General features: G+C 37.7%; 1 protein-coding gene across 1 annotated transcript in view; it reads right to left on the bottom strand.

The window, feature by feature from the left end:
* pdlim5a (PDZ and LIM domain 5a) overlaps positions 1 to 12,561 on the bottom strand; it is an 83,376-nt gene that overhangs the window by 21,097 nt on the left and 49,718 nt on the right. Inside the window, exons 5-8 of the mRNA XM_084728792.1 lie at positions 11,358 to 11,788; positions 5,420 to 5,592; positions 4,694 to 4,724; positions 399 to 461 (exon numbers count right to left, since the gene is read on the bottom strand). Coding sequence (XP_084584918.1) covers positions 399 to 461; positions 4,694 to 4,724; positions 5,420 to 5,592; positions 11,358 to 11,788 — 698 coding nt within the window. The remainder of the gene's footprint in view (positions 1 to 398; positions 462 to 4,693; positions 4,725 to 5,419; positions 5,593 to 11,357; positions 11,789 to 12,561) is intronic.

Here is a 12,561-nt window from a genome sequence, read left to right as displayed (position 1 = left end):
TGTATCTCCAAAACTTGGTAAAACATCAACACAATCTAGTTGGATATATAGCACTGTACCTAAGAGGATAATATATAAAATAATATAAATATGTCTTTTTCATTTTGGGTTGACCTATCCCTTTAAAGATGTTCAGGTTTAATATAGTGGAGGTGTGAAAAAGTTCAGTAAATACACTTATGTGAAATCAGTGTTGGAGATTGCAAAATCTCAGTGTATTAAACTGTGTATTACATTATTTCTGTACACAGACATGGTCAATTAGTTTCAATGATCGAGTTAAAGGCCTTTATGTGACTGTTATTTTATTTAAAAGTGACTACAGCATTGCAGGGCAATTTAGTGTGACAGAAGAAGAGGTGAAAAAGGGTGTCACAAGTTTAGATGACGATTTATACCTGACATCCCCACTGTTTGCCTCATACTCAGTGAGACAAGGAGAAGAAGAAAGAGTGAAGGAACTAAGGAGGTAAGGGAGAAAGGAAGGAAGGAAAGGGACACCAGAGACAGAGAGAAAAGGAAACAAGGAAAATCACTTTATTAGCTACAATATAGAGCAATAGTTTTTCAAACTCAAAACACAAAAGAGAAAATTCAGGCACTAAATGTCGAGGAGCTATTTTGAAAATACAACACTATTATAATCTACAAAGAAAATAAAACTATTATCAAAGTTAGCTGCAGTGAGTAAACATCATAAATGTAAAGGCACTGGAGAAATATTTTACATAGCATGGGCTTCAAAATGATACTTTTGCATTACAAGCCATTTATAGCATTTATACAGTCACTTCACCATCACCATCAAAGCTAAACAACCTGCTCACTGAAATGACCCTTTCTTTCTTGCATTTACCTCATACCATTCAAATGTCTTAAAGCACCAATATGGACTGTTACATCCCAGCAGCATACTGTAGTATTTAACCTGTTGGTTAATATATACTATATATAAATGCATGACAAGTTGAAATCTCCTCCCATTTTTCAGGTGCCACCATATCTCAAGGCAGTGTGTTCATAAAATAGTTTGAATTCTAGCAGATACAACAGATGTAAACAAGCCATTAAAGCTTTTCTAATAGATCTGAAGTGTCTTCCATAACGTATAGTTATACAACAGTCCAAATAATATAAAGGAACATACATAATGTCTGTCTAAGGCACTGGGTGCACTCTCACGCAAAGAAAGGCCAAATCTGCTATTTTCAGTGATCCAAAACACACACTTTCCCCTTTTGCCACCATGTACATTACAGTAAAGGTCTTCACAGGTCCACCCGCATATTATACATGTACTCATTACACTCACATGTACTCACTGTACTATTACCATTGGCCCAGGTCTATTTAACATTACGTGTATTACCCAAGGGGAATCTGAGAAGACCCGGCTGTGATTGGACAGCACTGATCATAATGGAAAGGTGTGCGTAATGAGTGGATTAGCCTTGCTGTTTCAATCAGTAACAGAAGAAGAACAGAAAACCTGCATGTATTTTGCCAGATATCTTGGTGAGGAGGATGGATTATATGCATCATGGCCAGGCACAGAGGAGAAGGCTACTAACATTACATAGTTTTGGTTTGACCGCTTATAAATTAACGTTAACTTGTTAATAGCAGTCAGCTATGAAATCGGTACTGCTCAGGTCTGTGTGTCCTCGCTGGGTTCAGGTGGGTGTACAGGTCCTTGTTTTCATATAACAGACAGATCCAGTCCAGTTCTGGGAAGTGCATTTCTGCATCTCTTTTTGTGCTCAGGCATGAACTTTTGGACCCATGAAGACCTCTACATTACAATAAAGATAAAACAACAGTGTAGCAACGTAGTACATTTGTCAAGAGTGGCAGTCCTTTTTTATATAGTTCTTTCTCATTGGTTGTATTGCAAGCTTACAGAACAGGATGCAGGGTTTGTCTGTTTATGTCTCATCATGTTGTTGCATATTCAACATAGACTGAATGATTCATGAAATATTGTGTAGACAGCTCCGAGCAGGCCACCTCAACTGCTTATTACCATGGGACATTCTGCACATACAATATACTGTACATATATGTGCTGCAGTGAATACTCTGTGTAGTGTCATGAAGACTGACATAGGCAGTAGGGATGCACAATATTACTGGGATGTCAACTGTATCAGCCAGTGAAGGCTTTAAAAAGAAGTATCAGTATCAGGCTGAAATGAACATTTCTGACAATATGATAAGATGACGCTTTAAATATGTGCACACCACCCATGTATGTCTGTAGTGTTGAGTTTTTTGAAGCATCCAAAATGGATAGCAAACTTGCTATTTGCAATGATTGCTCAGCCTCAGTAATGCGATTTAATTGCCCATCTTAACATCATAATGATGAATTTGTGAAGAACGAACAGAAACAGACACCAGCAGAGATATAAAAACTATCAGCAGTAATTTTCTTGTACAGATTGTAAAACCCCTCTGAGGCTAATTGTGATTTGTGATTTTGGGCTGTACAAATAAAATCTGACTTGACTTTACTTACTTTGACCAGTGAATGTGTATTTTTTTTTTTTTTAAAATGCTGTACTTTAAGTCCACATCTGCCACTGGGACATCACAATAAGAGAAGGCATAATAATATGTTACAGATGTTACTGTCACTACAGAAGAGACTTGATGTTCTCTGCAATGAGATGGAAAAATCAGGAATCAGCCAAAATGAGCTGGAAACAATCAGACACCTGAAAAATCCAACATCCCTAATAGGCAGAGATTCAGATTAAGAGCTGCATACTTGAATTTGGTCAGACTACCTGATTAGATCCCCTGGGATTTCAGACTTCTAATAAAAACTCTGGATAACTTGTCTTCCATCTCTTTTACTCTGTAAAATGATGCCACACAAAACCCCATGGAGTTTGGATGGTAACACATTGAATGTTTTCCTGTAGGTTTTTTTTTGTCTCATTACTTCATTCTAACCATCCAATTTAATGTTTTAGTAAATATTACATTAGCACGAAGATAACTCCCTTTTCATTAAAAATCTACTGTGCACACAGGCAGGAGCATATAAGTGCCCTAATAAAACCCAAATTCATGCATAATGATGTAAAAGTGGACACACACTATTAAAAGTGAGTATCTACAGTATACTTTTAGAACTGGAATCAGTGGAGTGGCTGAGCATGTATTAGCAACACTTAATTAAAGGTCTGAAGGAGGCCAGCACAGCGTAGGCACATAAAGAAACAGGACAAACACACACACACCCACACACACAAACACACACATGTATATATACAGACACAGACAGACTACAACAGTTTCTTTGCAAGCTCTCACTCCATCTCTCTTTGCTATGTTTCTTTTATTCCCATCACTCCACAAGCCTTCTTCAACAATCAATTTCAACAAACACCTACAGAGGTCAAACTGATACAGTACACACATACACAGGTACACAATTACACACACAGGACACACACACACACACAGTCTACTGGACATTGAGGGTCCGAGCGGACACTCCGTGGTGCCAGTCTCTCAGCTCGTTGTACTTAGGGCCAATCACCAACCGAGTGGTGGTCTTGTTCCCTCTGCCATCACAGGAGGAAGAGAAACAGAGAAAAGCACACCAACAGTGAGAGAAAAGAAGAGGAAAACACACCAAGAGACAGAGAAAAGAAGGATTTAGGAAAAGTAGAGAAGCTGTCCTGCAGTCTGCAATGATATATACTGTGAGCCATGCCACACGGGAAGCTTGATGATACAGTAACAACTGCACAAACAAGAAGCTGATGATATACAGGTTTCGATGTAGTGGAAATGGTCCATTTTCTGTCATCCTCAGAATAGAAAATGTCAGAAATCAATACAGAGAGAGAGAGAGAGAGAGATAAACTGTAAGGAATATCCAAAGAACAGTTAATTCTTGTGTCAAAAGACTCCATCTTTGTGAGGTCAAAATGCAGCCCATGCATTATGGCCAGAACTAAATGATGAATTCAACCATGAAGCCACACACCAACAGCCACAGACAGCGGGAATGTCTGCATGTTAACACAAGTGATCACAGACACATGATCACATGTATCGCCACAAACCACCAGGAACAATGAACAGCCAATGGATCACATCATACCGACATTGATGCCACAGTCCAGGCATGACTGTCAACAACACAATCACAGGCTATACAACATGCAGCACTGAAAGGTGGTCACATCCACAACCATTAGAAGCACACAAACATCACATGAAGCCACATTTTATCAGTAGGCACAGATGAAAACACAGTCAGCTCTCTGAGTTTAAAATGTCAGTGCTCTGATTGGAGAATGTAATTAAAACTGCTTTCAAAACTTTTGAAGCGACCAAGACTGGACATTCTGTACGGTGCACAGAGATCTGGCTTTTGAATTAATGGCACAAACGTGATCCTTTCTCTGCTGTCTAGACAGGAAGAGCCCACACAGAATCAATTACCAGAACTGTGCCACAGATATCTGAAGTCAGATTTTATGTTGCTCCACAAATGCAGCCTTTATACGTTACGAGCCGACCAGTTAAGTGTGTTAAAGATTGTATTTTATGGGCTATGTATTGTTACTCTGCACAATGCACACATTCATTCAAACTACAACAAACAAAACTGTTGATAGGGTGTCTAGGACCATTAAAACCACAGTCAGCATTTTCATTGCCACACACTTACTTTGGCTTCTTGGCTGTCTCAGCCTCCACTTCTGCAAGGGAAAGAAAAGAGTCCATTAAAAAAAAAAAAAATGAATGTGTTTTTTTTACCTATTATATTTTGTTTTATTTAAACAGAACTTTTCTGGAAGTCCTGAGAGGCAAGTTTTGCAGTGAATGATTTTGGTCAACAAACAAAAAAAAAACAAAAAACAAAATGGAGTGTCTACTTGTACCTCTGTGAGAATAATATTTTAAACTACTTGATTCAGATTAGAAAAAGATGGTTTGCCATGTGGGTGAGAATAGCCACAGTGGCTATTTACACCCCAGGTGCAAATAGCATTGTTGACTCCTGACACGTGGTTCCTTGGCATCTGCCAAAAAAAGAAAAATCACCTGCCAAAACTTTTCTTTCACCTGTTTTATAGGTGAAAGATTGTTTTATAAACCCTTTTCACCTGTTCTTGAGTTCTCAACACTGGAAAACAATTTAGATGAAACCTATCACCAGATTATTTTTTTCTCACTTGTCTGTCAGGGCTTCAATATGTTTTATTGAGATTTGGATTTAGAAATGAATGGTTCGGTACACAGTGAATATCCTGGTTTCACTATCTTTGTTTGCCTTGTATTGATTCTGCTCTGTGCTCTGATGTGTTCAGTCATTAGTTCAGGTGCGCTAACAACAGTCTGCATAATGAGTTTTTAAACATCACCACTGTGTGCTCTTCAGTCGGTAACGCACCGTGCTCTGTGCCAGTGATCTGAGCCAGAATCCTGAATGATCTGGACTGGGTGGTGCCGGTGCGTGGGCGCCAGTCCTCTGTGTCCTCCATTATGCGCTTCCTGCTGGCATCAGCATGAGTGGGCACATGGTAAAAATGGATGTCCGTGTCCACAACATGTTTCCTGGGAACCCTGGAATAGCAGAACAGATGACATCAGCAAATACACTTTTAATTTTACATCCCTACATCTCGTAACTGATCAAAGCAGCAGAAATGAAGACTGATGTCATTTCCCTGGAGGTATTATAACCTATTAAAGTGAAATATAGAACTAATTTTGCAGGATCAAATAAAATGTTTTATACTGGTAGATCTGCTACTGTAAGTAGATCATAAGTAGCTCTGTCCATTAGATTGTGTGGTGAGACAAAGTCATGTTTAGTCTTTTTAGGAAGTTAATTTCAAACAAGGATTTAAAATTGAATTAAAGTACACATATTAACATTATGTACACACAATAAGTCAGTTAGAGGAATGATATTAAACTGTTTGATGTGTAGACTGCGGGTTACATGAGATGGCAAAGTGGCACACGGTAAAAATAATCACCAACGATTGGTGCTTATTAGACAAAAAAAAAAGGTCACACCACAACTTGTCAAATGCATCTCATGTCTAAAAGTCTGAACCAATCTGATACCTTGGTGGAGGAGGTTTTCTTGAAAATCAATGACAAAAAAAGGGACAGAAGAACATGGAAATACACTAAATATAGGAAGAAAAACTAAAACAGCAGCATTTAGTGATAACAGTCGAGAAGAGACAAAAGAATCATCTGAAAAGACTTACTTCAAAACACTCTGAGGTCCACTAAAGGGGAGGCAGAGAAGAATAAGAGGAAGTGTTAAGAGAATATCAAATTATAAAAAGTGATTAAATGAAATGTTAACATGCAGACAGCAGAATGTAGATGAAGAAAAGTAAAAAGAAAAAAACTCCTGATGCATGCAAAACACTGAGCAAAAATATCTATGGAGACGTGATAATTTCAAAATGAGTTCAAACAAGCTCTAAATATGAGTCAGTCCCATTTTCAGCCACATGGTGGTGCTGCTGAACTGTCTATATCTGTGTAAAAGTACAGTCATTCATAATTTGGACAGTTTGGAAAGTAGAAATTTAGAGAATATAATAGAAGAATTTGATTGCTTTGATGAGTGTGCAGCATAATTTTGAGTTAACATGTGTGAATGCATGGACGGTACATGTGTGTTCATCTGGAGTCTTCCTTAGCAACAGTGCTGACAGGCCCGTTACTAATTGGCTGTCAATAAATCAAGTCTTAGAACAAATACACACACATACGCACAGAGGAGCACTGAAGACCTTTCAGGCACTGCTGTCAATAAATCACCTATAAATACACACACCCACCAACACACTCACCTAGCATAGTGAATAGACTGATTTATGAGTGTCTCTCAACACATTCTCGTCACAGCAGCAGCTATGTGGGTGTGGGAGTGTTGACAGCTCTATGTGAGCCTGGTCACACACTTACAGTTACACTGGAAGCGTCTGACAATATAGTCTGTGTGTGTGTGTGTGTGTGTGTGTGTGTGCGCGCATTGGTCATTCTCAACAATGTGATTTACAGTTGAAGTAAAAATATACTGTATCCTCAGCATATTGCATCACATTCAAAGGCCCTTTATTTAATTAGCTGCATGCAAGAGTGCTGCAGTTCTTGCATGAAACATTAAATTAAGCTAATTGAACTATAAAACCTTACTATTAAGAATCATAAGCAAATGCATGCAGAAGCCATGATAAAGAAGACACACACAGGGTCAGGGTTAAGAGAGAGGTGGAGGAGCAAAGAGGAAGGCAGGCGGTCAAACACTCATAACCTGACATGCTTCAGAGACTAACTTTGTGACTGGAGGAGCTGCCGCAGTCTGCAAAGCAGAAAAACAAGGATTGGAAGGAAGAGAGAAAGACAGAGAACACTGACATACATGTGTCCAAGTTCTTGCAGATTCACAGTAAATACATTGAACGTTGCCTTTTAAAGATCCCCTCTGAAACGACCCGCACATATACGACATGCAAACAAGCAGGCAAGATCCAAGGATGGACACACATGCTGTCTCATACTGTCACCTCAATCAGCAACAGAAAAAAAGGGTTAACTGGGAACTACGAAGAAACTGTGACTAATTCTACAGAGACGTTTGGGTAAAATATGATTTTGGAGAGTAAATATTTTACATTTCTTGGACAGAAATTTCCCCAAAAGAGGCATCATATAATTATTGGGCCATACGGGATGACAAAGCCTTAGCAACATTACTGTATTTTGACCATCAGTGAGACTGGACCTCTGTATTGAAATGTACTGTGAATGACCAAGCAAAGAGCAGTGGTGGAAAGTAACTTAAAGTATTTACTCCAATACTGCACTTAAGTACAGTTATGAGGTACTTAGTTGTATCTCACTAGAGTATTTGCCATTCTATGCAACTTATAGTTCTTCTTCACTTATTCAATATTTGTACTCCACTGCATTTCAAGTGGAAATATTTTACTTGTACTGCACTACTAATATACCCAGTAGTATATCTCAAATTGGCTCCACATTGCCAAACATTAAAATGATCTTATGTGTATTTGTTTGAGATAACAGAATTACCTATAACTGTATAACACTTTAAAATAAGCCATTGCTTATAATAAGTTCATTCACTTCTGATAGTTTTAGTAAATTTTGTTGAGAATACTTCTGTACTTTCATTTAAGTAAACTGTTGATTTCAGAAATTTCACTTGCAATTAAGTATTTTAGACAATAAAAGATGATGCAAAAAGAAAAAAAGAAAACTGTGATAGAAATGTTTACATGAAGAAAGCAAGTCAAAGCTGTACAAACACTAAAGACAGATTCAGATCTTGCTTTAATAAAGTGCTCTATGCTATTAAATGTCATCTGTGGTACTTGGGGAAGGCTATAAATGCAGCTTGAGTGTTGCTGCTGCATGGTGTAAGATTATATTGTGCAGATCACTGGTGTCTGCTGAGTCTCACAGAAAGAGAAACCACTTTTATCAGTGTGTCGCTCAGATATAAAAAGAAAAAAATGTAGAAACAGTAGAAACCTGAAAATGAATGGTGCAATTACAAGTCACAAAAAGAGGATGTTCAGTATCTTGTGTGCATTACAGTAAAAAACATCAACGTATAAATCTTTATCATCAGAATGAATGAACAAATGATCAGAGTGTGCGTTTGTCTGGGGAGAGGCTGTGTAAATCTTCATGGATTCCAGGCTGAAACCTGTATTGACTGACTGATTTGCTTGCAAGAGCAAAGAGAATGCCACACAGCTCGAGTTTCCAGTGCGGTCTATATATACTCAGCTTAGTCATGGCATCACAGCATAGTTATACTCACTATGCCTCTGGAGAAAGAAGAGTTGGGGTTCAGACAGAAACAGAAGGGGGTAAACGATGATGGTGGAAATTATGTAAAGAGATGCACTGAGTGATGGGAACAGGAAGCTCGGCGTGAAGGATGGCAGGGAAGAATTAAACATCACAAGTTAATGGAGAAATTGGGAGATAATGAATGAGAGAATTAGAAAGACAGAGGCAGAGATGGCAGGGTATTATCTTCAACGACAGCACTCACTAATATGTTTTCAATGTGGCGCTGTCTGTACTTCAGACACCTGACCTCAATACAAAGTACAGAAGAAGTGGTCCTCTTTCACTAAGAAATGCAAAAACGTGTTTTTATAGAAAATCATGAATGATTCATGATAAAAGGAAAGCAAAAACACACTCACACACAAGTGAGCTGGAGAGTGAGTACTTTTTGATTTGCTTAGGGCTCTAACACTTGTATTCATTGTTGATTAATCTGTTGATTACTTTTCTCAAATAATCAATTAGTTGTTTGGTCTAAAATGTCAGAAACTGGTGAAAAATGTTGATCGATATTTACCAAAGCCAAAGATTAGGGTGGCGATTTTGATAAGGTATCTAATTGCAATTATTTTGACTAATATTGCAATATGATTTCCAGTATTGGAGGAAATTATTTTTACATAATTATTCAGATTTTCATTAAAAACATATTAAAATGATTATGGTGGGATTTTCATGTAGATATGTACCAAACAAGGATGTTTTTTTAGTCTGCAGGATATGCTGTGTTGGCCAGGAAATCTCTGCAGCACCACAATATTTGATTTGAAATGACAAAGCATTTTTGGAGACACATTTCACTTTTAACATATATTGTGCCTCCTGTGAGAAGAAGAAGAATTTTGACTTTTTTTTCCTTAAAAAAATACCGAAACCAATTAATCACTAATCAAAATAGCTGGTGATTTATCTAATTGTTGACAACTAATCAATTAATCATTACATTTCTAGATTTGTTTCTTGGCAAAAGGCTGACATGTGTTGATATGATTACAAACAATCCATACAGACAAGATGCAATGGATTTATTTTGTCAGTATACTTCTGTTGTGACTTTAGTTCTAATCTTTTCTAAAAATGTTATGTAAGCAGAGACCAACATGTTTCATTATTTTAACGGGACCTGGAAAGCTTATTCAAAATCAATCAATTCTCCAGTTTTCCATCACAAGAACCAAGCTTTTAAATGTCTCTCAGTAGAGAATTCCCCTTCTCAAGTTTCTACAGTAAATAAATGGTACATTAAACCACTTCGTTTGCTTACATATCAGTGTTTCCTGACTGGTAGTTGAAGTTCTCTAACATGACACAGTATACAAATAACTTGACAGTATTTCTGTTTGGCGGCATTTAAAAAAATGGAAACCAAAACAGTTGAGACACATTTCAACACTGTAATAAACAACACTCATGAACAGAGGCATCATAATTAGGCTTGTCTTGCTAACTCGAACCATAGATCTCCATATTATGTGCAGTACAGTATTTGACTGTGTTTTTTTTTTTAATGTTTTTCTCCTCTAAATAAAACACAGACAGACATGTGAGTCTGATTTAATGATGTGGAAGAACTCTGAGAATCACTTCCAAGATTTTGAGATTCCCAGTTGGATTCTGGCAAGCCTGATCAGCAGGATGCATGGAAAAAAGTAACTCTAAAAGAGGCTTGGAAAAAAAAAAACTTTGCAAAAAAATATATGTGTCATTATTTTCAAAGTATATACTTATCTATTTTAAACAGAAACTAAGCAGAGGCTTAAGAAATTGCCTCTTTTATTGCCTCTGTTTTTTTTCTAAAGCTGACAAACACCCACTAATAAACGCTGCTGGCTACAACGGTTGAGTAACTGGATGAATATATTGGCTATTGCTTTTTTGGGAGGGGTGAATTCCTGGGGAGACTTTTGTCATTTTAATTTTATTTAATAATAATAATAGACTCTCACTCAGTGGTAGAAGCTGAAGAACTAGTGAGAGGAAAACAGCCTGGAGAGCTACAATATTCTTTTTATTTTGTTTTTTCTGTCTGTTTAAATGAAGTATGTTTTACGATGAGTAATCTTAGTTTGGTTAAGGAGAGAAACTTGGACTCAGAACATTTACATAGTGTTTTTCTGTTTAATAAGAAAATTAGGTGTAATAATATTTCCTTTCTTGACACTTTGAGAGTTTACTTCGTTCATTTACTGGACGTAGCAAACATACACAGCATGTATAACATATCAAATGCAAAACTATTTGCAATCGCCTATTTTTGGGCTTAACCTTAAAAAACCTTAAACAGACTGTCCATCCATTAAACATATATTTCAACACGACTTTTCATATTCCTGAAATTGTATGAAACTTTCAGGGCACAGCCAAAAGTAACAGAGAAAAACAGTAAACATTTAACAGCTTGAACAAAACCAGAGCAGAGGAAGCAGAGAATTGATTGATTGTTTTGGTTGACTGGAGAGAACGCCACTCACCCATTCAACTGCAAAGGCAAGGCTCCGCCCTGACTCTCCAGCAGGCCCCGCCTCTGCCCCATGGCCACCTCACATGCGTTCTCAGTGGAGTAGAGGTTGATTGGTGTGTTATACACTGATGGCTGGGGCGGAACGAGGACAGGGGGGGAGGAGGAGGAGGACGGAGAGGATGGGTAAGAAACAGGAGGTGGAGGAGGAGGAGGAGGAGGAGAACTGGTGTGGGAGGAGGCAGGAGTGAAGGCAGAGGATGGGGACGGGATGAAGGGAGAATAAGGGGACTGTGAAGGGGGGCATTCTGTGCCGCAGCCCCCGTAAGGTCTGGGGGGTTTGTTGTAGGGGACAGTGGAGGGGCTGGTGGAGTGAGGATGAGGGTGGGGTGGCGGAGGTGGATGGGTGAGGGCAACGGGTTTTATGATGTCTGATCTGTTGTCCTAGCGGCATGAGAGAAGAGCATGCAACAAAAAACACATCACAACACAGCACACAATATACTGATGCTCATCAGGTTCTGATTCGTGGATTCATGATTTGTCTACATAATTCAGTTTAATTCAATTTAAAAATAGTTAGTCAATTCATTTATTCTCTGTAAATTTTCTGTGAACAAGGACACATCAGTATATTTAAGTTTCATTTGCAGTATAAAAAAATCAATGTAGAAACATAATAAAAACATAGTAACATAAATCAAAGGTGGTTTTCATGCAGTAAAAATGTGTTTGTGGCATCGTTTCAGAAGGGTGTAGTAACTAGGAAAAAGTACTCACTTAAGCACTTAAAACATGGTACATCAGGTGAATTCTTTTTTTTTGAATGAATGAATCCGGCATTAATTCAATTACATTTTAATATCACGTTGATCATATCAGATTTCTTTTTTCTTTTCTACAGTGAACCCACAGTTGGACAATTACAAAGAGATTAGATTTTTTTAATGATCAAAACTTCTGCATTCTGCATTCAAGACCTAATGAAAATAAAATGCTTTTAGAATAATGGTAATTATAATGGCATATTATCACTTAAAATGTTTTTTTTTGACTCTTTGGTTCAACACTTTTTAACTATAGAATAAAAAGCCTTTATTGTCATTGCACAGAATATAACAAAATCAGGAGTGGTACTAAACATCCATGGCTGAACAACAAGTCAAAGACTAGAATGAAACAGAGAGCCAGGAGCCGCTGCATACTGTATGTGTGTA

Source organism: Lutjanus erythropterus, chromosome 10 (genome assembly GCF_056507025.1).
Source record: "Lutjanus erythropterus isolate fLutEry1 chromosome 10, fLutEry1.hap2, whole genome shotgun sequence".
NCBI classification, from domain to species: Eukaryota; Metazoa; Chordata; class Actinopteri; order Lutjaniformes; family Lutjanidae; genus Lutjanus; species Lutjanus erythropterus.
This window is presented reverse-complemented; position numbering and strand designations above follow the sequence as displayed.